Source organism: Hyperolius riggenbachi, chromosome 5, assembly GCF_040937935.1.
Source record: "Hyperolius riggenbachi isolate aHypRig1 chromosome 5, aHypRig1.pri, whole genome shotgun sequence".
NCBI classification, from domain to species: Eukaryota; Metazoa; Chordata; class Amphibia; order Anura; family Hyperoliidae; genus Hyperolius; species Hyperolius riggenbachi.
This window is the reverse complement of record NC_090650.1, coordinates 435,738,217-435,766,086: the sequence shown is the minus strand read 5'-3', so window position 1 is coordinate 435,766,086 and position 27,870 is coordinate 435,738,217. Positions and strand designations below refer to the sequence as shown.

Below are 27,870 nucleotides of genomic sequence, written 5' to 3'. Positions count from 1 at the left end.
GATATAGCGGCTAGTTATGAGGCTGATGATATAAGGATAACAGGAACATATTCTTTCATTTTTCTGCCTGTGTTCCAGGTAGGTCTGCTAGAAGGGAGCTGTTGCCTTTGATTGCTTGGGGCAAGGAAGTGGGTATTGTCTTGACCATATGAAGTACTTTGAGTTTCTGTATGCAGTTCCTCTGAAAGTGGTTCCCTGCTAATGGGATTATCTGCCTGGCTTTTTGAACTCAGGAGATGGCCCATTGTCTCAATACACAAAGCAAGCCTATTCAGGAAAAGTACATGTCAACTTTTGGTGAAGAAACACTATTTCACTGTGAGGAAATTAAATTATTGGTGGAGGTGCAAACTTTATTCTTATCTTTGATCAGCTAGGAAATAGGGTCAACAATGGGGTGTCACCAGTAACATGGACTGAGGAAGTCTTTTCATGTATGTGGGCTATAGTACATTTTTTGTGGATGTTAGATCTCTGGAAATCCAATTATGACTGAAGATGTAATTAAATCTAGTCTCCCCCCGTCCACACAGGCTTACAGCCTCGAGGCGAATATTTCATTATAAAAACCAGGGGACAGCTATCTCAAATCAGTCCTCTTCTGACGGTAGCTGCGGCTGGACTCCCGGCCGAAGCTAAGGGGCTCCTGATCCAATCAGAAGGGTGTCCATCCACAGAACCCAAGTCCAAGATTCGTTTATCTTGATCCCTGTGTATTTGGGTAAGCAAATTGCTTTTGTGTGTATCTTTGTAACTCTTAATTTTGTAATTTTTTTACTTTGTTTTTTGTAATCTTTTGTATATATTCTGTTCTGCATTGTTCCATGTTTTTCTGGAATATTAAATTATTATTTAATAAGCTTGACTTCTGCCGTACTAAACTAACACTCATAGTCTAGAGGAGACTGCAGTGTAGCTGTGTATAAGTCCGTGCCTAATTGTATGCTTGAGCAACACTACCATATGAAATTGCAATTGCATTGTGTGTATGGGATCACTTCTGCGCTCGACAGCCGAGTGGGAAGTCTAACAGTATTGTTCGGAACGACTGTTAGTGGTTTTGCTGCACGACAGTGTAACTTGCATTACAAATCAATGTCTGATTGTGCTGTGTTACTGTACAACTGTACTGTGTGTGTGGGTGCTTGGCGTTCTCGTATTCGGCCTAAGCGCAAAGCTGACCCAAATACGAAAACGCAGATTGCGTGTTTAGCCCTCGACAGCTAAGTTGACGTGTCTAGCGACAGCTAGTGGTGGCAGTGGGAAGTGTTTTAGGGGTCACAGCCTTGTTTGTAGCTTGAATAAGGCTGTCCCCCGCTTGATCTGGTCAAACCCGCAGTCGGGAACCGTATACGCAGGCGTGCCGCGGGCCGGTTCTTGACAGGGAGAACAAAGGGACTTCCTTTCACCTCAAGAGAACAACACCCACCCTCCCCTTTGGAGTGAGCTGGGATCCTGGCGTAAAAAATCAGCAGAGAGGTTCATTTAGTCACAGCAGCAGGCGGGTCCTTTGCAAGGCCTACTTGGAGGCATAAGTACAACAAGGACTGAATGAAGTTACCCGCAGAGCTGAGATGTACCATGGCTTGCGGCTACTTGGTGATGCCGGCCTTGTCAGGGGACTCTTCAACGATATGAGTAATGTTGCCGAGATAAGAAGAAAAGGAAGCTGGTTATGTAAAAGAAATTGTTATTTTAGGGAATAATAGTTATTGTGTACTAACACTTATTTACTATGGAATGTAACCAGAGTATAATGTTTAATAAAAGCTGTGGCCTTGGTATTCCAGACATTTGTCGCAGCCTCATGTATTCAGGGGGAAGGGGTTACCTATGGGACCTATCCGGGTCATGTTCCTCTGCAGTGCCGGCCGTTCCTGAAACTTTTCTCTGCATTCAGGACAGGAATAAACTCCAGCCGCCTCCTGTGTATCCAACACCTGATCTATACAGAGCCGGCAGAAGTTGTGTCCACATCTCAGGGTCACAGGATCTGTATAAATGCTCAGACAGATGGAACAGTCCAGCTCCTTCCTCAGATCAGCAGACGCCATTCCTGACAGCAGAGGAGAGAAATGAAAGTGAAAGTCTGAGAAGTGCAGAAACTAGAGGGAGTCTCACATTCCTGTACAGGGTGTGGTGGAGAGAACCTCCCAGCCTCTTTGTATAACAAACACACTAAACTGCAGAGCAGAAAGCTTCCTAAACCTTACAGCCCCCTTCCCAACACAGTTGCAGTTAAAAATGGTTTGAAAATGTGCAATCAATATCCTAAAGGGACACTCTGCATTTACTGAAACACGACAATTTAGTTCAGCTCTCGCAAGGACTGACAGCAAAAACAAATTCAGCTTGATGAACTAATGCTAAACACATACCTCCCAAATTTTTGAAATAAGAAAGAGGGCCACTTTCTTATTAAAGGACTTACGAGGCCAGATTTTCAAAAAAAACATTAAAAAAGTTAGATACCTGTGCGTGTTTGCAAGGCACGGAGGACGCCGTCCGCGCCCTCCGTGCCGTTCCGCCTGGTCCCCGCTGCTTAATATGCCCCCGAACGGTCTCCGACCGCGCGGCCCGGGTCGTGCTCCCCAGCCTGTACCAAGATGGCCGCCAGAGCTGGCCGCGGCTGCGCAGTCCGCATAGCCGCGAGTGCGGCTGCGCAGCTCTAAGGCCAACCCCCCGATCCACGTAACAGTAGCGTGGATCGGGGAGGTGGCCTTAGAGCTGCGCAGCCGCACTCGCGGCTATGCGGACTGCGCAGCTGCGGCCAGCACCGGCCGCCATCTTTGTGAAGGCTAGAGAGCCCGACCCGGGCCGTGCGGTCGGGGGTCATTCGGGGGCATATTAAGCAGCGGGGACCAGGCGGAACGGCACGGAGGGCGCGGACGGCGTCCTCCGTGCCTTGCAAACACGCACAGGTATCTAACTTTTTTTATGTTTTTTTTTTTAAATCTGGCCTCGTAAGTCCTTTAAAGGTGTGACCCGCCCCTGTCACACCTTGAACCACGCCCCTCACACTCCTGACCATGCAGATCACAAAGAATTCAGAATCAAAACATGTAGTTTCATCATTCAAACCACACTGGTCTTTTCTATTATCATTAGTTTTTCTTACATTTTAACATTTGAAAAATAAGAAATATATCAATTTGATTGATGGAAATAAAGTTTAACCACATAAGGACCACAGTCTTTACAACCCTTAAAGTGATCCTTAAAGAGACACTGAAGCGAAAAAAAAAATATGATATAGTGAATTGGTTGTGTACTATGAATAATTACTAGAAGATTAGCAGCAAAGAAAATATTCTCATACTTTTATTTTCAGGTATATAGTGTTTTTTCTAACATTGCATCATTCTATAATATGTGCAGATTACACAACACTCAGCATTCAAAATGAGTCTTTCAGAGCAGTCTGTGAAGTAATGACCTCTCCTCTAGCAGAGAAAAAGTAAACAGTTCACTTACAGTTGAGATAATAAAAGTCAGATAACAGCCCTCTCCACGACTAACTTAGTCGGAGAGCTTAATGGCTTGTTTGCATAGAGATAACAACTGGAGTTTCTCAACTCTTCCTGTACTGGAAACAATTAGACTGATGTATCTGATCTTAATGTTTTTTTTCTTAGCTGTGCTACACATACAAATCATAATATCATAATTTTTTTTTCGCTTCAGTGTCTCTTTAAGCCTCCTAAAAAAAAAATGAGTTTTACTCACCTAGGGCTTCCCTCAGCCCCCTGCAGCCGATTGGTGCCCTCGCCGTGTCTCTGCGATCCTCCCGTCCCCGCCGGCGGCAACTTCCGGTTTCGCCATCAGGACCTGACAGGCTGGGAACGCGAGTGTCAGGGACTTACCTCAGGGATCCCGCGACGCTGCCGTCTCCGCTGGTAGTCATGCGGACTCTGGCACTTCCGGGTCCGCGCCGTCCTCTCGCGCGCACAGCAACCCCAGCGTCTATGGCAACAGGGGTGTGCGCGCGCATTCAGGTAACGAGCGGGGACGGACGCATAGAGGCAAGCGCCTGTCCTATACGCTCAGAAGACGTATCCTGTAGTCAGCTGACACTGCCAGTCAGCTGACATGATAGAGGGCTGCTGTTGGTTGTGTCAGCTGGAGATACAGCTGACACTTAGGCAGGGGATTGCTGCATATTAATTGGTTGTTGTGTGAGTGGCCGGCCACTGATTGGGTGAGTGAGTGTATTTAAATCTTACTTCCTCACTAGCACATTGCCCGTGATAGCTTTAGCTTATGCTTGCTGGGTGTGATTACTACTGTGGATTTTCTGTGTACCGACTTGCCTGGATATCAACTACTCTTTGACTGCCGCCTGAACTGACCCTTGCCTGGAAATAACTACTCTTTGATTGCCGCCTGAACTGACCCTTGCTTGGAATATACTACTCTTTGAACGCCGCCTGTACCGACCTCTGCCTGGACTCTTACCCTGATACCGTTTGTTCCTTCTGTACCGCGATATTCTGATCTACTGTGTATGACCTTTGATTGTGCTGGACTGTGTTACCTCTTATCCTGTTTGGCCTGGAGGCTTATTCACTCACCCTGCATTCAGCCCCAATACTTTGCACACTTAAGGCCTGGGTGTAACCGAAGTCGGGTAGGTGTTGTCTCCTCACCTCCTGTTCAAGCGGGGACGCGCCATATAGAGTGAAGCGTGTGGAGATAGATTGGGGCATTGGGGCTGATTCGTGAGTGGATATTCTGACAGGTCTTACAGCGAGTGATTATTTGCGTTCCCAGCCACAATATCGCCCCCTATTGCTGCTCTGTAAATTAGATTTTTTTTTAATTTTTTTACAAACAATTGTCCATTTACAGAGGTATTTCTCCCAACCAGCATGGGTATATGTAAAAAATACACCCCAAAACACATTATACTACTTCTCCTGAGTACGGCAATACCACGTGTGACACTTTTTTGCAGCCTAGGTGCGCTAGGGCCCAACGACCTATGAGTACCTTTAGGATTTCACAGGTCATTTTGACTACTCCTCACGGTTTAGGGCCCCTAAAATGCCAGGGCAGTATAGGAACCCCACAAGTGACCCCATTTTAGAAAGAACACACCCCAAGGTATTCTGTTAGGAGTATGGGGAGTTCATAGAAGAAGGGGTGATTGGGTGCAAACAAGGGTCTGAGGGGGTGATCAGGGGGGGTCTGAGGGGTGCTGTGGGTGATCAGGGGGCAGAATCAGTGTGTTTGGGTGCTTACTAGGGGGGCTTCCTCCTGGTGGTCCATCGTTCACTGGGACCACCAGGGCAGAAGGCAGCCTGTATAATATGCTTTTTATACATTACAAAGCGTATTATACACTTACTATGCGGCAGATCGGGGGTTAACAACCCGCCGGCGCTTCCAAACGGCCGGCGGGTTGACGTCACGGGTGTGCGGAGCCTATTGCCGGCGGATGTGCGCACATCCCAGCGTGAGATTCCCGGCCAGCTAGTCCCGCAGGAGCCACTGCCGATCGGCGTAATGCAGTCCTTGAGGGGTCCATTTTGCCGCCGCCCATAGGTAGTGGGCGGTCGGCAAGTGGTTAAAGTCAATTAAAGACATATTATCACAGATCTGTACATCGATCAGGAAAGAGGGTGTCACGCTAGTGCGTGACGAGAACAGACACAGGAATATACAATACAATAATAAGGTCTACTCTAGACCAGTCTATACTTGTGCACAAGTAAATCTCGAGGTACAAAGTCGTAAGGCTAATCGTAGTCAATAGCAGCCGGGTCAGTAACGGGTATCAGATGTCGTATTACAGGGATCAGACAAGAGCAGAGTCAAGGTCAGGCCGAGACGGTAACAGGAATCAGATGACTGAGATACAAAATCGACAGGCAATAGCGGCAGGGCCGGGCCGAGGCATAGGCTGGAGAGGCTCCAGCCTCAGGGCGCAGTGTAGGAGGGGGCGCAGAATTCATTCAGCTGTCATTCCTAATTGTGTTTAAAGCAGAAAGAAATAAGAAAAGGGTATACATGGCAGTGACTGCAAGCCATATAACTAGATATTAAGGTGTTGGGGAGGTTGTGGGCCCTGTGGCGCTCTTAGTCTAATAGCAATCAGTGTGTGATGGCTGGGGTGGGAGGGATGGGGGAGGGGCCTCTTAGTGTAATAGCAATCAGTGTGTGACAGCTGGGGTGGGAGGGATGGAGGGGCGCACTTTGGTGTCTCAGCCTTGGGTGCTGGAGGACCTTGTCCCGGCTCTGAATAGCGGAGTCAAAAGGCAGGCAAAAGTCGGTACACAGATAAATATACAATAGATGTGATTTCCTAGTAAATTACAATTTACAGCTATCAATGATCAACAACGACTGACTAACTGCAGTACATATATATGGCGAGTACCACCATATATGATGTAGCTCAGAAGCTAGCTAGGGCCAAGAACCAGCGAACTGATTAGTATCAAGGCCAGTGAGTGAATTAATTCACTGGCCTTAAAGAGACACTGAAGCGAAAAAAAAAAATATGATATAATGAATTGGTTGTGTACTATGAATAATTACTAGAAGATTAGCAGCAAAGAAAATATTCTCATATTTTTATTTTCAGGTATGTAGTGTTTTTTCTAACATTGCATCATTCTCTAATATGTGCAGATTACACAACACTCAGCATTCAAAATGAGTCTTTCAGAGCAGTCTGTGAAGTAATGACCTCTCCTCTAGCAGAGGAAAAGTAAACAGTTCAATTACAGTTGAGATAATAAAAGTCAGATAACAGCCCTCTCCACGACTAAGTTAGTCGGAGAGCTTAATAGCTTTTTTGCATAGAGATAACAACTGGAGTTTCTCAACTCTTCCTGTACTGGAAACAATTAGACTGATGTATGTGATCTTAATGTTTTATTTCTTAGCTGTACTACACATACAAATCATAATATCATCATTTTTTTTTCGCTTCAGTGTCTCTTTAAGTACATCTGCAAAACCTCCGGAAACCACCCTCAATCACTCGGGCGTGCATGATGCGACCTTCGGGTCGCGCGCGAGCCGGAGGACACCGGCAAAGGGATGATGCCGGGGATGCTGCCAGAAGATATCGGCTACGGCGACCCGCCGCTCGCCCGGTCCTCGCCGGAGGATCTGCCACCGGAAGGTAAGATTGAGGGACAAATGAGAAAAAAAGGGGGGGGGGGGTTGGTTCCAAAAGAGGGACAGTTGGGAGCTATGCTAAACATGGCCATTCCAAAGAATTCCTAGTAGATACTGCTAGAGATGCCAGCCTGCTGCAATCAGTGGATTGTGGACCCTGAAGAAGCAGTGGAGAACCACAACACACATCAGGCCGGACTTCTCCTCCACCTCCAGGTTACCTTACTATGGATCCCTTTCCCTGGATCTGGGGGGTTATTCCTCATACACTTCCCTGGTTTATGGCAGATGATGCCCATTGGGCATTGCACAGCTTGTAGGAGGAGTTACATTGGGGAGATCAGTATAAACATGGGCAGGGCCGGCCCTGAGCAAGACTTGACTTTGGTGCCCCTCAGGATTTCCACCCCCACGCTGGGTCATTAAACAATACCGACAAATAAGTGACAGACAAGCACATTAGGGTGTATTCATTATGCAGAGGTAACATTGCTGTGTGTATGAAGAGCACAGTAAATTCACCATTACTTACACCAGTTGCACAGCACATGTGACACTAGCAGCACGCACATTACTTAGATAATGCTGCTGCACGAATACACAACTGGCATACCGTATATACTCGCATACAAGCCGAATTTTTGACCCCCAAAATGGGGGTCAAAAGTTGGGGGGTCGGCTTGTATGCGAGTCTTCCCTGGTGGTCTAGTGGTGGGTGGGTGGGTGGGTGGGCGGGTGGTCCGCGCCCCGCTCCCCCCGCGGCTGCCGCTGCTAATACCTGTTTAGGCAGCGGCCGCTTCCTAATCCGCGTTCCTCTTCTTAAGTGTCTTCTCAGAGTATCACAGCAGCGCGCCCGGCGCTGCTGCTGTGACGATGCAGGGGGCAGGAAAGAGCGGTTCCCTTGGCAACGGCGATACAGATCGCCGCTATAGGGAGCCGCGCTCTTTCCTGCACTCTACATCGTCACAGCAGCAGCGCCGGGCGCGCTGCTGTGATACTCTGAGAAGAAACTTAAGAAGAGGAACGCGGATTAGGAAGCGGCCGCTTCCTAAACAGGTAATAGCAGCAGCGGGGGGCGGGGGGGCGGAGCACTACCTACCTATGCTGGGCACTAAACTGGGCACTATACTGGCTAAACTGGCACTATACTGGCTAAACTGGGCACTATACTGGCTAAACTGGGCACTATACTAGCTAAACTGGGCACTATACTGGCTAAACTGGGCACTTTACTAGCTAAACTGGGCACTATACTGGCTAAACTGGGCACTTTACTAGCTAAACTGGGCACTATACTAGCTAAACTGGGCACTATACTAGCTAAACTGGGCACTATACTAGCTAAACTGGGCACTATACTGGCTAAACTGGGCACTATACTGGCTAAACTGGGCACTATACTAGCTAAACTGGGCACTATACTGGCTAAACTTGGCACTATACTAACTAAACTGGGCACTTTACTAGCCATACTGGGGCACTATACTAGCTAAACTGGGCACTATACTAGCTAAACTGAGGCACTACCTACCCATACTGGGCGCTATACTGGCTATACTGGGCACTATACTGGCAATACTGGGCACTTTACTAGCTATACTGGACACTACCTACCTATACTGGGCACTATACTAGCTATACTGGGACACACTGGGGGGCTGCACCAATCCAGCATTTCCTACCCCCGGCTTATATGGGGGTCAATCATTTTTCCCTGTTTTTTCAGGGAAAAGTTGGGGGGTCGGCTTATATGCGGGTCGGCTTATATGCGAGTATATACGGTAAGTTATGCTGCCTTTACCCGGAGATGTGCTGTGTGTGCAGCTTTAGTGACAGTCTGGGGGAAAGAGTGAGGGCTGGTTGCATTCCAGCGGTTGTGGAGGTGTAGCTAGCTAACAGGCACAACAAAGGGATAATTTGCATATTCAGCAGTGATGCATTGTAGGAGACCTCAGAGCTCACTCCAACCTGAATTATCACAAATACCTTCTGTTTTTGGAAAACAAACTTCTGTTTTGCATAACATTTTAGTAAGAAGGTTTTTGGCCCCTTACACACTCCTGGGAGTTCTGGTTCACCATGAGCTTGCTGGGTAACCTAAATTCTACAGAAACCAAAGTACAGATTTTGGCTCCGATTTTGAACATGAAAAGTAGGAACATGCTTACACAGCTATTCAAAATACTTAGACATTACTTGTACATTGTAGTTTTAGAAGACTTGCTTATTGATAGTTGTTCTTTAAAGTGAAGGTCCGAGAAAAATAATAATAATAAAAATGACTTACCCGGGGCTTCCTGCAGCACCTGGCAGCCGCTATGTCCCTCACAGCAGCTCCGCTCCCCGCCGGTGGCACAGGGTCCCCTACGTTACAGATTGCAAGGTCAGCATCTACTGTGCCTCCGCTGACGTGGTCCGGAGTGTTCTGTGGAGGCGCAGTAGTTCTGCTCCTGCGCAGAACACTTCAGACCACTGATTTAATTAGCTCCTGACCCTGTTATCACTGTAAGCCAATCCCATTGCCGTACATTGATTGACAGGGTCAGGAACCAATGAAAGCAGCTCCTGACCAGCGCACAGCACTCTGCTGTCATAGAGACGGCAGAGAGAGAAACCTGTGGCGGAGATAGAACGGCGTGACCAGCGGGGGCGACAGGTGATTGTGGTGATTCATCGGAAAGCGCCGTTTTACCGTGCCAGCAGTCTGTGGTCCTTAAGGGGGCAGAGACTGCTGGTATGGAAAAAGTTGATATCAGTATTTTACACTTTAATAGTAAAATATTATGACAGCAACTGTTTCACCCATACAGAGCTGGGTAAGAGATTACGCCATTTAGGTTACCATTGCTGCATATAATTTGCATGCAAGCTTAGCCTGATCAATCGGCCACATTTTTCCCCAAAATAGCTGTGAGGTTTCTTGTTATGGTCATATTACAGGTCATATTACTGGTCATATTACTGGTCATATTACTGGTCATATTACGTTATCCAGGCATAGTAGAAAAAAGTGGCATTTTCTGTATTAAAACACAGAACAATTCAGATACACTCCGTTGTCTCACTACATAGATTACAAATGGCCCATATTGGGGTCACATAAACCTACAGAACTAGAAGCCATGTTAATAGATAAAGGAGAGATACTTAAAGGGACTCAGAGCTGACAAAATGTAAAATATTTTATACATACCTGAGGGTTCCCCCAGCCCCATCCGCCTGGATCGCTCCCACGCCGCCGTCCTCCGCTGCCCACAGCTTCAGGAACCGGGTCCCGTCACTGACGTCAGTCGCGGCCAGCTAAGCAGGAGAAGTGCGCCCTCTATGTATCTCTCCAGCAGCTGCGGGGAAGGGGGGGGGGGGTGTTAGGTTAGGTACCACCAAGGAAGGAGGCTTAGGGCCAGGCATCAACAGAAGGGTCTTAGGGTTATCCACAAACAGGGAGGGTTAGGCACCACAAGGGAGGGTTAGGCACCACCAAGGAAGGAGCTTAGGGTTAGGCACCACCGGGGGGGGGGGGGGGGTTATGGTTAGGCATTGGCAGACGGAGGGTTCTGTGTGAGAATAGGATTAGGTTTAGCCACAGTAAACTAGTAATAGTAAACACATAGTGAACACTAGCAGCAATCCCCTGCGTCCTTTCTTCCAGGCGCCTTTTTATTGCAAGTATTCCTTTTTATGACCACGCCCATTTCAGACCACACCCCCTACAAGATAGGAAAAAATGTACAAAAAATACACAAAGCAGAAAAAAATATTCCTTTATTTGTAAATCAGATCCCATCACCATACATTGCAGCAGCTCCATGATTTATGTGCTGTGATAATCAGGAGAAAACAGCCAAATACAACAAATGTAGTTTTATCCACAGTCAGTGGCATAGCGGTAGTGGATGCAGAGGGTGCGACCGCACCGGGGACCTTGTACCAGAGGGGGCCACTAGGGGCGCTCACCCAGCTGCAGTATTACCTCTTCAATGGTGCTCCACTGGTAATGATCACTTCTGTGCTTTGAATAGTGGTAATAATTAGCAAACCGTTCCCCTCCTACAGAAGGTTTCTGTGGGGGTTACAAGAAAAAAAAAACGTCACTTACCTTGGGCTTCTACCGGCCCCCTGCAGCTATTATGTCCCACGCCGTCACAGAAGCCGCCTCCGTTCATCGCTGCCAGTAACCTGCTAATTATTCATCTGACTAGACGAATAGTACTGCGGCTACACGGCCACGTGCGTCCTCGCTCCTGCGCGCGTCAAAGGGAGCTTACTGGTCAGGTGCAGTACAAGAAAACTTCATACTGCGCTTGTGCAGTAAGCTCCCGATGACGTGCGCTGGAGCGAGGACGCACGCGGCCGCGCAGCCGCAATGCTATTTGTCTAGTTAAATGAATAGCGCACTACCGGCCGCAACGAACGGAGGCAGCTTCAGTGACGGCGTGGGACATAATAGCTGCAGGGGGCCGGTAGAAGCCCCAGGTAAGTGACGCTTTTGGTTTTTTTAACCCCCACAGAACCCCTTTAAACCTCTCATGCTATGGATGTCCTTGGCAGGTTTGGTTGCACCATTTGCATTATGTATAAAATGCTTGGGGGCCCAATGTAAAACTTGCACTGGGGCCCAATGCTCTTAGCTACGCCACTGTCCACAGTCGTCTATTTATTTTACAATTATAATAGGTAAAAAACTGAGAAATTGATTTTTCCCCTTCTTTTGCCCCTGAAAATGATAATAAAGCAAAATAGTTTGTGATAAAAAATCCCACAAAGACATTGTAACCTGTATAGTATAGTCATTATATACTTTCATTAAAGGGAATCTGAAATGAAAATAAACTTATGATATAATGATATGTATGTGTAGTACAGCTAAGAAACAGAACATTAGTAGGACAGATAGGAGTCTCATATTATTTCCAGTACAGGAAGAGTTAAGAAACTTCAGCTATGTATGCAAAATAGCTTCTCTGAGCTCTCCCACAAGCTACAGTGCTGTTTTCTGAAGCACTTATCTCAACCTGTCACTCTCTTTTTCTTGTTTAAAGTTTTTCTGCCAGGAAATTCAGGGTCATTACCTCTGCTCTGTTTCATCATTTAACTACCTAAAGACTGCCCCACGCCAATGGGCAGCAGCCCCAGGACCGCCTAACGCCACTTGGTGTCAAGTCCTGGGGCTCTGATTTGCATGAGATCGCGCGCAAGCTGTGCGCGCATCTCCTGCTCGGGGGGCGGAGGTCCGCCCCTTCTTCAGTCTCCGAGCGGCGATTGCCACTCGGAAGACTGTTGGGCGGCGAAACCGCTGTCTTTTCTGTTAGTACAGCGCTGCGATCAGCAGCAGCGCTGTACTGGGGACAGCCATGTGACACGGCTGTCCCCCTGGGGGACAAGAGGGCAATTAGCTCTCATAGGCAGAAGCCTATGACAGACGATTGCAGGATTTGCTGGCTGGGGGGGGAGGGAGGGGTTTACAAATATAAACAAAAGCGAGGTATAGCAAAAAAAAAAAACACGCTAACATAAATATTTATTAAAAAATAAATAAACACAGGGGAGGGGCGATCAGACCCCACCAACAGAGAGTTCTGTTGGTGGGGAGAAAAGGGGGAGGGGAATCCCTTGTGTGCTGTGTTGTGCAGCCCTGCAGCTTGGCCTTAAAGCTGCAGTGGCCAATTAACAACAAAAAGGCCTGGTCTTTAGGGGGGTTGAACACTGCGGTCCTCAAGTGGTTAAACTACAGAGTGTGGTTTGTAAACTGTAAGTATGACAGAATGACGCAATGTTGTAGAAAAAAAGCTATATAACCGAAAATAAAATTTTTGACTCTTTACTTTGCTACTATGTTCTATTAATTATCCGTACTACACATACGCTTCAGTGTCACTTTAAGGTGTCCATACACTGATCCTCCCATTGGATTCATACACCTGATTACCTCCCCCAAATTATCATAGTTTTGAATGATGTTCATCTAACATCAATCATAATTATTGATTGCTTTAGCCGGAGGGGGGGGGGGGGGGGGGAAGTGTGCATCTAAGTTTGCCTGATGGACCCCACAGGTCTCCCATAAAAAATAGTGATCCCTGGGCCCCTACAGAGTGCAAGGTCCCAGAGGACAAGCAGGGTCACAGAGGACAGGCGCCCCCGGCAGGGATGAAGGCAGAGGAACACTAGAGGGAGGGGCCATCAGACAGCTGAGTACGCTCTGCTGTGAGCGCCCTGCAGGGGACCCCAGGGGATCACTATTAGATGGGGAGACCTGGGGGGGGGGGGGGCGGTCAGCAGGCCCTGCTGCGGCAGTTCCATAGATTGTGCAGTGTGTGGCAGGAACAGATCCCTCTATGATCAGATCTCTATCAGGGAGGGATCAGTCTGTTGGACACGTCGGGCGGCCATCTGCCAGTGTATGGTCACCTGTAGCAGCTATAAGCGGTGATGAAGTTGTGGCTGAAGCAATAGGGACAGAGCTGAGATGTGACAACTGCTCTGGGCCAGAAGGTGACAACAGCCTCTAGATGTGACGTGGTGACTCTGCAGCTTCTATACATATCATACAGCATTATCTTATATTATACATAAATCAATGTATAAATGACTTGCTGCACCAACTCATAGATCCTCATCCCCTCCTCAGTGACCTCCAGCTGCCTGCTCACTCCCAGTCACACTGAAACACTCCCCATTTAGTCACATGGGCATGCAAGGAGGGAGAGTGATTGCTCTGTCAGCTAAAGCCACGCCTCCCTGCTGCCTGATAGCCTATCATGGTTGTCAGTCTCTAGTTGGGAGGTGTGGCATTAGACACGGGTGGGAGGAGTGGGGAAGTGAGCAGGCAGCTGTTAGTCACTGAGGAGAGGAGGAGGAGCTATAAAACTGGTGTTGCAAATACCTTGCCTGTTTCTTTAGCAAAAACGACAGTTGTTTTTATATTAATTTCTTCATCCTGTTATTAAAATAAAGCGATATTACATACATATAACATCTCAGACATGGGCGGGAGGCGTGGAGAAGTGATCAGGCAGCTCTTGGTCACTGAGAAGCTATAGACTGGTGCAGCAGCATTTTACTTTTATATTTTGTAAAATGTTTATCCATAGAACATTCTATGAAATGCATATAAAATATCTGTGGCTGAACTCGTCCTGTATGAGAGACGTATCTGACAATCTAATCTGCACATCTGTATGTTGTGTCCTTCTCAGGCCTCCAATGTGTGGCAGTGATTGACTTTCTCCTACAATATATAACATCACAGTTACTGCAGATGTTCTATAGACAATGGGTCTGTAAAGACTTCCTGTGTTGCTGTTATCAGCCAATCACATTGCAGCTGTCATGTACAGGTCAGACAATGGGAGGACAAATCTGGATCCCCCCCTTCAGCTTCAGGGCCTATTTCCACAACACGCGGATCCCACATGCAAATTTCCGCATCCAAAATGCAGCACGTTAGTGAAGGGAGCGATTTCCATTCAATGCAAATTTTTGTACGTTATGCGGTGCGTAAAAAATCTGGATGGTAAGCTGCATTTTCCACCTGCGGGTGGGATCTGGATGCGAATCGTGTCTAATGTAAGTCAATGTGCCGCATATAATTCACATTACAAATGCTTAAAATTCGCGTTGCGAATGTGAATTTACCCACAATGCACAACACCATTTCCTTTTGCCTGTCGTCTTGTTGCTAGGCAGTTTTCAAATTGCATATGTAAATTTTTGCATGAAAACACATATGGCAATTTAAAAATGCATTAAACCGCATGTGAATCCCAACGCATGCTAGTGGAAATAGACCCCCACCAATCATCTGTATTACAGGAGCCTCTGTCCCTCTCTCATTATAAACGTTCCCTTTGGGCTGGTGCACACCAAAACCCGCTAGCAGATCCGCAAAATGCTAGCAGATTTTGAAACGCTTTTTCTTCTTTTTTTGTAGCGTTTCAGCTAGCGTTTTGCGGTTTTGTCTAGCGGTTTTGGTGTAGTAGATTTCCTGTATTGTTACAGTAAAGCTGTTACTGAACAGCTACTGTAACAAAAACCGCCTGGCAAACCGCTCTGAAGTGCCGTTTTTCAGAGCGGTTTGCGTTTTTCCTATACTTAACATTGAGGCAGAAACGCACCCGCAATCCAAAAAATGCCTCACCCAGGCATTTTTCGTTTCTGCAAAACGCCTGCCGCTCTGGTGTGCACCACCCCATTGAGATACATTGACCAAGCAGATCCGCAGCCGCAAGCGGATCTGAAAACGCCCAAAAAGCCGCTCGGTGTGCACCAGCCCTTACTGAAAATTCCACTTTTCTTATAAATTACCAAAAATATAGAGAAGTGCTGCACAAGTCTCTCTGCAATTTAATGTTACTACAAATGATTATTCACTCTGCAGCCGGCTAACAATTTCCAAATACTAATAGCAACTCTATTTACTCCTCTGTGCAACCATGGCAACTGTACTCTGTGTGCTCTGTTTGGAGTACTGTTGCCATGGTAAGTTTGTCTAGAAACACCCATCTTGCTGCAGGAATAATTTGCCGCACAGAGGAGGATATGGGGACACGTGACATCTGTCTGAGGAGAGATTTCCACCCTTTTCTGGGGAATTTGCTCTCACTTCCTGTGAGGTCTGTGAGACAGGAAGTGGAGAGAAATCCTTTCTATGGTATCACCGACAGCAATATAAACTGGATAAAGGCTTCCCTTCTCTTCGCTATTTAGAGCAAAAAAGACAGATGTTCAGATCTCGTGGTTGCTGTACAGTAAGGGCTGGAGCACACTGGAAGCGCTTTTTAAACACTAGAGATTTTATAAGCTCTTGCTAATGCAATGCTGTGGGGGATTTTTACAAAATCACATTGCTCCAGTGTGAACACACACATAGGATAACATTAGCTAGGGTGACCAGATGGGGTCGGCTAAAAAGGAGGACAGAGACCGCTAGAAAGGAGAACAAATACTGTATGACCAAATAACTCCAACTCCACGGTAACCATCAGAGCAGGATCATACACCAGGCAACCTAGGCAAGTGCCGGGGGTCTAAGGGCCTGTTTCCACTACACGCAGAATGGATGCAGAAAAAACTGACTCCAATGAATGTCTATGGGAAAATCTGCATCAGAAAAATTGTGTTTAGTGGAAACAGGCTCATAGGAATTCATTGGAGTCAGTTTTTCTGCATCCATTCTGCGTGTAGTGGAAACAGGACCTAAAGGGTGTCAAGAGGCCCACCTGCTTCCTTCTTTGACCTCTCTCCACTTCAGCTTACCAAAGGCACCACAAAGGGGTGGCAAATCTAACCAACTTGCCCAGGGCCCCATTACATCTTAATCCATCTCTGGTTAGTACCAATGCCATACGTGACAGTTTCTTTTCGTCCTGCCTCAGAACATGGACATTTTGTATTGTGACAATCAGAAAACTTGCAACTTCTCTGTTAGACATTTCTGTTTCTTCTTCATTTGACATTTTACAAAAATTGGTTAGTTGCGCTCTCGGATGGAACTAGAATATAAACAGTGTTGCCACGCTCCCACTTCTTAAGGTTATAAATATTGATAACCTGGTAACGGAAGCCGAAGTCTGCTCAATCTCAGAATATCTCATTTGTATCTCATATCACATATGTATATCACATATGTAATAAGTAAAATGCAGTCAACTCTGTTTCTGATTCTGTGAAAGGAGGACATTGTAATGAACTTTTGGAGTGTCTGGAGGACAGAGGAAACCATGATAAAAAAGAGGACATGTCCTCCTTTTGGAGGATATCTGGTCACCCTAACATTAGCAGGAGCTTTTAAAATCACAAAACACTTAGAAAAGCTCTTCCGGCGTGCACCAGCCCTAATAGAGCCTGTTGTAAATGCAGCAGATATAATACATGAATAAAGGTTATATTAGCTGCCCTGCCAGGGGCGTAGCAATAGGGGGTGCAGAGGTAGCGACCGCATCGGGGCCCTTGGGCCAGAGGGGCCCCGAAGGGCTCTCCCTCATCTACATTATTACCTCTCTATTGGTCCTGTGCTCATAATAATCATTTCTATAGATGCTGTGAATAGTAATCACTAACAAACTGTTTCCCAGCCTCTTCTTGCACCTCTGACACTGTAGTTGCCATTGGCAGGTTTTGGCATGCCGTATCAATTGTTATGTATAGAGTGCTTGGGGGGCCCCATGTAAAACTTGCATCGGGGCCCACAGCTCCTTAGCTACGCCACTGTGCCCTGCATTATATTATCTCATCTCCTGGTTGCTTCTCTTCCCACATATCTTTATAAAACCTTCTACTACCCATAATGCAGCATGGAGGGGCTCAGTGAAGTTTGCAGTGAAGGTGTGTGGAGGTGTCTGATCGGGTCACACAGATCATAAAAGGACAGCCGCCCAGCCTCATAATCCAGATATATTCCGACTCTATTACTGGAGACATTGTCAGGTAACCGGATACCTTTCCTATCGTGTAGCACTCCAAACTGATTATTATGCCTGAACAAACACCAGGACTTGTTATTATCTCCAATCCCTGACTGCTCTCCCCTCCTGTCTATACTGGGGTAACACATTCCTACACCCCACACCTCTGATTTACTGACATCCACTTCCCAGTAATGTCGCCCTGAGGAGAAACTCTGTCTGCTTATCACCTGATAGTATAACTGAAATCTCTCTGCTGTTTCTGGGCGATTCTGGCTGATATCTGACCAGGATATACTTTTCATGTCATCTGATATATACACAAGATGAAGCCTTATGGAGAGATAAGAATTAAAATTTAACTTTTAATAAGATATCTAAAAAGAGCTACATATACATTACTACCTATGATTGACAATGTGATACAATCGGGTTGGCGGATACGTGGTTGCTGGCCATGAGGACCGTCCTACCAATCTCCCAATGTATGACTAATTATATACCCCACACCAATACCCTACATGTTTCGTTTCATAAAGTTGAAACTTCGTCAGGAGTGATTGCTATCTAAAGTGCAAGAGTGCAAAGTGCTAAAATAATATAGACATATTGATAAATCACAAAGTATACATAATAGTAGGTAATATGGCCGCAGGCAGCAGCCAAGAAGAGTATGACCGTCCAGGCTGCCCTTTTATAGTGTATTGTTGGTCGCAATGGATGCTGGGGGAGGAGGTGTCCGGATACGCCCACCTACCGCCCATCAGGGACCTTACCATTGGTCACTGATATGGTCTATCAAAAGATTGGCCAATCAGAAGGCACATCCCAGTCCACCATTATATTGTATAGAAGGTGAAAGAGGTAAATTACAGTGCCTATTTTTCTTGGCCAGGTTCCTCTCAATACATCCTATAGCCCATTGTCCATGACGTCGTCCCTACATACACTCCCCGGCCAAGAAGAAGTAAAAACGGGTCCCTCCGTAAATAGCGTCATCTGATTGGTTGTAAAGTTTGTTAGAAGGTAGTGCCCGGTGCGCCAATCAGAACGCATCTGCTGCGGGACTCGGCCAATCAGAAGGCGCCTTGCACACTCGCCGGCTCCACCTAGCCTACCGTACGTCTCCGAGCAGTGCATAAATTAAATGACGCCATGCCGCCGAGCGGCCACAGCTACGCATATGCTTGGAGCGTGGTTACCCGGGCAACCTATAAACATAAACAAAGGAAACCAGGAAGCGCTAACAATGAGGACATCCACGGATTCCTGGCTAAAGTATAAAGCATCTACCAGGGGATAGCGTGACAGGAGTGTTATATCACTCAGTCCTCTTTGAAAATACAATGTATATAGTAATCATGGTTAACAATCTACCATAATGCTTATAAGCCTCAACGATACATGAAAGATGCGCAGGGTATATTCATCACCTGCCATTGTAAAACATATATAAGCAAATTGACTATGAGGATACTGCACTCTCTGATTCTAGAATAGAAATTAACACGCTATCCTTAGTATTTTAATATATATATAGATGCACAAAGGGGGGGGGAAAGGGATTTGATCATGCCATAGGGATAATACACTATTAACAAGGGACTGATAATCCTGACTTAGTCATACCATTCACAAAAGAGGTCTCCAAAAAATCCAAAGCAGGACCTGATTATAAGGGGAAGGCACGTAGAGATACAAAAAAACAACCCTGTATGGTAGATAGGTCATATAAAGGGAGCAAAGGTAAACCCTTCATTTAGGCCACCCGGATTCAGGGTGCCCAATCTATAGATCCATCTGGCCTCTAATTGTCTCAATTTTTGGTCCAGATTACCTCCTCTCGGACCCATTTTCCATCTCTGTATGACCCAGAATTTCAGACTATTGGTGTTCCCCTCATGTTTTTCAACAAAGTGTTTTGCTACTGAGGTTTTACGTTTATGGTGAATATCACCCAGATGTTCCATTATTCTGGTTTTAACCATCCTCGTAGTTTCACCTATGTAAAGGAGGGGGCAGGGGCACTGTATTGCATACACCACCCCTTCTGTATCGCAATTGAAAAAATCGTACAACTCGAAGAATAAATTCCTTACATTTGTGCACATTTGTGCATACTTTGCATTTACCACATTTGAACATTCCTTTCAAAGGACTGCTCAGCCATGTTTTTTTCATCATCGGTCCAACATTCTCCCCCTTAACAGGTAAAAAGGAGTGCATTAGACTATCACCCAGATTTTTCCCCCTTCTATAGGTGATTAGTGGGGAACGCGGTAGGTATGTATTCAGTTGTGGGTCTAGTTTAAGAATTGACCAATGCCTCTCAATGATCTTTTTGATATTGCTGGACTGATTAGAGAACGTACTGATCAATCTCGGTTTGCCCCCTCCTGTCGTTAAGTCTCTCTTTTTTGGGAACCAATAAATCTTTCCTCTCCACACTCATTGCCTTCCCGTATGCTTCAGATATTACTGCTTGTGGATAACCACGATTAGTGAATCTTTGAACCAAAGTTTGACACTCATCCTCAAAATATGACTGATTGGAGCAATTTCTGCGGGCCCTGAGGAACTGTCCCTTGGGAATCCCTCTTTTGAGGGGTTCAGGATGAAAGCTTTCCCACGTTAGAAGCGAATTTGTTGCTGTTGGTTTTCGGTATATCTTGGTCTCAAGGCTACCACATTCATTCTTGATGATTTGTACGTCAAGAAAATTGATTGTATGTTTGTCTATTTCGTGGGTAAAAAACATTCCAATTTCATTGGAGTTAAGATGGTCCACAAAGTCCACGAAAAGATCCCTGGGGCCGTCCCAAAGGATGAAGATATCATCTATAAAACGGCCCCAAAAGATGACATGGGATGTGTATACAGCAAATTCCTCCCCAAACACTAGGGTGTCCTCCCACCACCCCAGGAATAAGTTTGCGTAGGAGGGGGCACAGGCCGTCCCCATAGCGCAGCCTCTCTCTTGTAGATAGTATTTGTTTTGAAATAGAAAATAATTGTGGGTAAGAATAAACTTAATTAACACCAAGATCAGGGAGGAATGGTCCCTCATATGAATACTCCTTGTCTTCAAGAAATATTCAATAGCTCTCAAACCAAGATCATGACTTATGTTGTTATATAATGATTCTACATCGAGACTTGCCAACCACACGTTTTCTGTGACTTGAACATCATTCAATTTGTTCAATAGATCCATAGTGTCCCTCAGATAGGAGGGGAGACTTTCAACAAAAGGCCTTAGGAAGAAATCAATGTATCTGCTAGTTTGTTCTGTTAAGCAGTTATTCCCTGATACAATAGGGCGTCCGGGTGGTGTACTTAAGCTCTTGTGGACCTTTGGTAGTGCATAAAACGTGGCCGTTGTGGGGGACTTATTGATCAAACAATCAAAGTCATTTTTATCCAGAATTCCCCTCACTTTGGCCTCTTTTAACAAATTTTCGAGTTCTTTCGCAAAGGATTCTGTGGGGTTGTTTTCAAGTTTTCTATATTGTTTCTTATCTGACAATATTGTTGTACACATTTTAATGTAATTTTCTCGAGACATTAACACAACATTACCTCCTTTATCAGATTTTTTAATGACAAGGTTTTCATTTTTCATTAATTTTTCCAAGGCTAATTGCTCGCCCCTATTTATATTTTTTCGTCTGTTGTTTTGTCCCTCCTTTGCTAATTCTTCCAAATTTCTCACCACAGTGTCCACAAAAGTCTGAATGGTAGCATAGCCACTAATACTGGGGCAAAATTTACTTTTCATTGTCAGGTTACTTTTTTGTGCTCCCAGATTAACTTCGCCTGTTCTATTTTCTTCCATTAGGTCATTAAGAATACTCATTGTACTTTCATCTATTTCTTCCCTCCTCTTCATCTGCATAGTGGGGGAATTCATGAATTTGTGTACTGCCATTTTTCTGGCAAATAAGTTAACATCTTTCACTGTCTCAAATAAATCAAAATCTGGTGTGGGAACGAAAGTCAGGCCCTTGGAAAGAACAGAAATCTCATCATGATCTAGCTCATAGTCAGTCAAATTAATGATTTGCATTTTATCAGTGTTGTCAATAGATTCATTTACCACTCCTCCTCCCTCCGTTTCCAATGGGGTGTCTTGTATCCCCATTTTGCTCGATTTCTCAGCTGTCTTGGGGTCCCTGGGGTTGAAGGATTTTGTCCAACTGGTTTTCCCCTTCCCCTGCCCCGTGGTTTCTTTGGTTTCACTGGTGGCTCCCCTGACTGTGCACCTTTATTTGATTCTGTTTCTGATTCAGTTTCAGTGTCACACCCAGAGGAGTCGGGGTTTCCTTGTGGAGGTTCAGCAGCTGGTGTCTTTTTCCAGCTGTAGACCTTTCCACTTTTGAAATCCCGACAGTCACGAATATATTTCTTATGTTTTTTAATTTTTATAGTTTCTTTGTGACTCAACACTTTCTTTTGTAGTTTGTCTTCTAACTTCTTATAATCTGGGTGCTCTTTAAAACTCGTTACTTTAGTGTGTTCAGCTGCTAGTTTATCATTGACTTTTTCGAGATGTTTAATTTCATAATCTCTTAAAAAAGTCATCAGTTCTAGAGTTTGTTTTGTTTTGAGAGCATTCCAACAGCTGAACACACTAAAGTAACGAGTTTTAAAGAGCACCCAGATTATAAGAAGTTAGAAGACAAACTACAAAAGAAAGTGTTGAGTCACAAAGAAACTATAAAAATTAAAAAACATAAGAAATATATTCGTGACTGTCGGGATTTCAAAAGTGGAAAGGTCTACAGCTGGAAAAAGACACCAGCTGCTGAACCTCCACAAGGAAACCCCGACTCCTCTGGGTGTGACACTGAAACTGAATCAGAAACAGAATCAAATAAAGGTGCACAGTCAGGGGAGCCACCAGTGAAACCAAAGAAACCACGGGGCAGGGGAAGGGGAAAACCAGTTGGACAAAATCCTTCAACCCCAGGGACCCCAAGACAGCTGAGAAATCGAGCAAAATGGGGATACAAGACACCCCATTGGAAACGGAGGGAGGAGGAGTGGTAAATGAATCTATTGACAACACTGATAAAATGCAAATCATTAATTTGACTGACTATGAGCTAGATCATGATGAGATTTCTGTTCTTTCCAAGGGCCTGACTTTCGTTCCCACACCAGATTTTGATTTATTTGAGACAGTGAAAGATGTTAACTTATTTGCCAGAAAAATGGCAGTACACAAATTCATGAATTCCCCCACTATGCAGATGAAGAGGAGGGAAGAAATAGATGAAAGTACAATGAGTATTCTTAATGACCTAATGGAAGAAAATAGAACAGGCGAAGTTAATCTGGGAGCACAAAAAAGTAACCTGACAATGAAAAGTAAATTTTGCCCCAGTATTAGTGGCTATGCTACCATTCAGACTTTTGTGGACACTGTGGTGAGAGATTTGGAAGAATTAGCAAAGGAGGGACAAAACAACAGACGAAAAAATATAAATAGGGGCGAGCAATTAGCCTTGGAAAAATTAATGAAAAATGAAAACCTTGTCATTAAAAAATCTGATAAAGGAGGTAATGTTGTGTTAATGTCTCAAAAAAATTACATTAAAATGTGTACAACAATATTGTCATATAAGAAACAATATAGAAAACTTGAAAACAACCCCACAGAATCCTTTGCGAAAGAACTCGAAAATTTGTTAAAAGAGGCCAAAGTGAGGGGAATTCTGGATAAAAATGACTTTGATTGTTTGATCAATAAGTCCCCCACAACGGCCACGTTTTATGCACTACCAAAGGTCCACAAGAGCTTAAGTACACCACCCGGACGCCCTATTGTATCAGGGAATAACTGCTTAACAGAACAAACTAGCAGATACATTGATTTCTTCCTAAGGCCTTTTGTTGAAAGTCTCCCCTCCTATCTGAGGGACACTATGGATCTATTGAACAAATTGAATGATGTTCAAGTCACAGAAAACGTGTGGTTGGCAAGTCTCGATGTAGAATCATTATATAACAACATAAGTCATGATCTTGGTTTGAGAGCTATTGAATATTTCTTGAAGACAAGGAGTATTCATATGAGGGACCATTCCTCCCTGATCTTGGTGTTAATTAAGTTTATTCTTACCCACAATTATTTTCTATTTCAAAACAAATACTATCTACAAGAGAGAGGCTGCGCTATGGGGACGGCCTGTGCCCCCTCCTACGCAAACTTATTCCTGGGGTGGTGGGAGGACACCCTAGTGTTTGGGGAGGAATTTGCTGTATACACATCCCATGTCATCTTTTGGGGCCGTTTTATAGATGATATCTTCATCCTTTGGGACGGCCCCAGGGATCTTTTCGTGGACTTTGTGGACCATCTTAACTCCAATGAAATTGGAATGTTTTTTACCCACGAAATAGACAAACATACAATCAATTTTCTTGACGTACAAATCATCAAGAATGAATGTGGTAGCCTTGAGACCAAGATATACCGAAAACCAACAGCAACAAATTCGCTTCTAACGTGGGAAAGCTTTTATCCTGAACCCCTCAAAAGAGGGATTCCCAAGGGACAGTTCCTCAGGGCCCGCAGAAATTGCTCCAATCAGTCATATTTTGAGGATGAGTGTCAAACTTTGGTTCAAAGATTCACTAATCGTGGTTATCCACAAGCAGTAATATCTGAAGCATACGGGAAGGCAATGAGTGTGGAGAGAAAAGATTTATTGGTTCCCAAAAAGAGAGACTTAACGACAGGAGGGGGCAAACCGAGATTGATCAGTACGTTCTCTAATCAGTCCAGCAATATCAAAAAGATCATTGAGAGGCATTGGTCAATTCTTAAACTAGACCCACAACTGAATACATACCTACCGCGTTCCCCACTAATCACCTATAGAAGGGGGAAAAATCTGGGTGATAGTCTAATGCACTCCTTTTTACCTGTTAAGGGGGAGAATGTTGGACCGATGATGAAAAAAACATGGCTGAGCAGTCCTTTGAAAGGAATGTTCAAATGTGGTAAATGCAAAGTATGCACAAATGTGCACAAATGTAAGGAATTTATTGCCCCCAAGGATGGACGTATCTTCGAGTTGTACGATTTTTTCAATTGCGATACAGAAGGGGTGGTGTATGCAATACAGTGCCCCTGCCCCCTCCTTTACATAGGTGAAACTACGAGGATGGTTAAAACCAGAATAATGGAACATCTGGGTGATATTCACCATAAACGTAAAACCTCAGTAGCAAAACACTTTGTTGAAAAACATGAGGGGAACACCAATAGTCTGAAATTCTGGGTCATACAGAGATGGAAAATGGGTCCGAGAGGAGGTAATCTGGACCAAAAATTGAGACAATTAGAGGCCAGATGGATCTATAGATTGGGCACCCTGAATCCGGGTGGCCTAAATGAAGGGTTTACCTTTGCTCCCTTTATATGACCTATCTACCATACAGGGTTGTTTTTTTGTATCTCTACGTGCCTTCCCCTTATAATCAGGTCCTGCTTTGGATTTTTTGGAGACCTCTTTTGTGAATGGTATGACTAAGTCAGGATTATCAGTCCCTTGTTAATAGTGTATTATCCCTATGGCATGATCAAATCCCTTTCCCTCCCCCTTTGTGCATCTATATATATATTAAAATACTAAGGATAGCGTGTTAATTTCTATTCTAGAATCAGAGAGTGCAGTATCCTCATAGTCAATTTGCTTATATATGTTTTACAATGGCAGGTGATGAATATACCCTGCGCATCTTTCATGTATCGTTGAGGCTTATAAGCATTATGGTAGATTGTTAACCATGATTACTATATACATTGTATTTTCAAAGAGGACTGAGTGATATAACACTCCTGTCACGCTATCCCCTGGTAGATGCTTTATACTTTAGCCAGGAATCCGTGGATGTCCTCATTGTTAGCGCTTCCTGGTTTCCTTTGTTTATGTTTATAGGTTGCCCGGGTAACCACGCTCCAAGCATATGCGTAGCTGTGGCCGCTCGGCGGCATGGCGTCATTTAATTTATGCACTGCTCGGAGACGTACGGTAGGCTAGGTGGAGCCGGCGAGTGTGCAAGGCGCCTTCTGATTGGCCGAGTCCCGCAGCAGATGCGTTCTGATTGGCGCACCGGGCACTACCTTCTAACAAACTTTACAACCAATCAGATGACGCTATTTACGGAGGGACCCGTTTTTACTTCTTCTTGGCCGGGGAGTGTATGTAGGGACGACGTCATGGACAATGGGCTATAGGATGTATTGAGAGGAACCTGGCCAAGAAAAATAGGCACTGTAATTTACCTCTTTCACCTTCTATACAATATAATGGTGGACTGGGATGTGCCTTCTTATTGGCCAATCTTTTGATAGACCATATCAGTGACCAATGGTAAGGTCCCTGATGGGCGGTAGGTGGGCGTATCCGGACACCTCCTCCCCCAGCATCCATTGCGACCAACAATACACTATAAAAGGGCAGCCTGGACGGTCATACTCTTCTTGGCTGCTGCCTGCGGCCATATTACCTACTATTATGTATACTTTGTGATTTATCAATATGTCTATATTATTTTAGCACTTTGCACTCTTGCACTTTAGATAGCAATCACTCCTGACGAAGTTTCAACTTTATGAAACGAAACATGTAGGGTATTGGTGTGGGGTATATAATTAGTCATACATTGGGAGATTGGTAGGACGGTCCTCATGGCCAGCAACCACGTATCCGCCAACCCGATTGTATCACATTGTCAATCATAGGTAGTAATGTATATGTAGCTCTTTTTAGATATCTTATTAAAAGTTAAATTTTAATTCTTATCTCTCCATAAGGCTTCATCTTGTGTGTAAATCGTAAAATTCAGGTGTGTTGTTTAGAGTCATCTGATATATGTAGACAATTACAAGCTGTGTTTATATCCAGTGATATGTCTGTAGCTTCCTGTATGATGCAGCCTCCAGTTACCCCGGCTGTTATATCAGATAGCCCTGTGTGTAATGTGTGTGAGATGAGAGCCACATCCAGATCCCGCCCATCATGTCTCTCTCTGTCCTCCTTATCCCCCTCCTCAGTGTCACACAAGTCACCTGTGTGTGATTCCTGTAAGACAGGCAGTGGGTCAGTCATGTTACACAGCTCCTCAATGTGACACATCTTCCTGGACAGCTCGGCCTTCTTTATTTCCAGCTGCTGAATGAAATCAGCCAATGCCAGAGAAAGCTGCTCCTCCTGCCTGGAGACCTCTCTCAGGACTCTCTTCTCCAGGTCGTCCAGCTGTCTCCTGAGGTCTCTAAACAGGCCAGTGACTCTCTCTGTTACACCAGATGACTTTTCATGGACGTTTCTTTTGTTCTCCTGCAGACTCTGGACTTCTCTCTCAGTCTCCTCTGCCTTAGTGATCAGTTCCTGCAGATCATTTCTTAGTTTCTGTTTCTTCGTCTCGGAGGCCTCATCCAGCGTATCCACCTTGTGTCCCTGGTGGTCTCCAGCCAAACTGCAGGACACACAAATACAGGCAGAGTCCACAGTGCAGTAATATTTATACAGTTCTCTATGGACGGAGCATTTCCTGTTCTCCAGGGAAGTGGTGGGGTCACACAAGACGTGTTCTGGTGACTTGCTGTGGACTCTCAGGTGATTGTCACACAGAGAAGCTTCACAATGCAGACAGGACATAACAGCCGGTACAGGAGAGTGAATACAGTAAGTACAGAAGACTCCAGTCTCTTCCTGATCTGGCTGAGCAGAGCGGAAATTCTCCACAATGTTACACAATGTTATGTTCCTCTGCAGTGCTGGCCGTTCCTGAAACTCTTCTCTGCATTCAGGACAGGAATAAACTCCAGCCCCCTCCTGTGTATCCAACACCTGATCTATACAGAGCCGGCAGAAGTTGTGTCCACATCTCAGGGTCACAGGATCTGTATAAATGCTCAGACAGATGGAACAGTCCAGCTCCTTCCTCAGATCAGCAGACGCCATTCCTGACAGCCGAGGAGAGAAATGAGAGTGAAAGTCTGAGAAGTGCAGAAACTAGAAGGTGTCTCATTTCTTGTACAGGGTGTGGTGCAAACATACACCAAGGAACAGAAAATGTCCTGAACCTTACAGCCCCCTTACAGCCCCCTCCCCAACACAGTTGCAGTTAGAAATGGTTTGAAAATGTGCAATCAATATCCTAAAGGGAAACTGCATTTACTGAAACACGACAATTTAGTTCAGCTCTTGCAAGGACTAACAGCAAAAGCAAATTCAGCTTGATGAACTAATGCTAAACACATACCTCCCACATTTTTTAAATAAGAAAGAGGGACACTTTAGGACACGCCCCTGTCACACCTTTA

General features: G+C 45.1%; 1 protein-coding gene and 1 long non-coding RNA gene across 2 annotated transcripts; both read right to left on the bottom strand.

The window, feature by feature from the left end:
- Window positions 1-1,741: 1,741 nt before the first annotated feature.
- LOC137519235 (uncharacterized) lies at window positions 1,742-10,060 on the bottom strand. Its single transcript, XR_011020988.1, has 2 exons — window positions 9,416-10,060; window positions 1,742-2,056 (listed from the first exon to the last, which is right to left on the bottom strand). It is a non-coding gene; the product is annotated as an uncharacterized lncRNA (long non-coding RNA).
- Window positions 10,061-17,404: 7,344 nt separating this feature from the next.
- Window positions 17,405-27,508, bottom strand: LOC137517917 (E3 ubiquitin/ISG15 ligase TRIM25-like). Its single transcript, XM_068234995.1, has 2 exons — window positions 26,425-27,508; window positions 17,405-17,856 (listed from the first exon to the last, which is right to left on the bottom strand). Exons 1-2 carry the CDS (start codon window positions 27,506-27,508, stop codon window positions 17,405-17,407), a joined length of 1,536 nt encoding a protein of 511 aa, XP_068091096.1.
- Between the last annotated feature and the right edge of the window lie 362 nt (window positions 27,509-27,870).

What these genes read in the sequence shown, in the direction of transcription:
- LOC137517917 (XM_068234995.1), bottom strand. Translation starts at nt 27,508, where the DNA reads ATGGCGTCTGCTGATCTGAGGAAGGAGCTGGACTGTTCCATCTGTCTG. An exon ending in TATAAACACAGCTTGTAATT is followed by an intron (nt 17,857 to 26,424) that starts GTCTACATATAT and finishes TAAGGCTTCATC; the next exon opens with TTGTGTATATATCAGATGAC.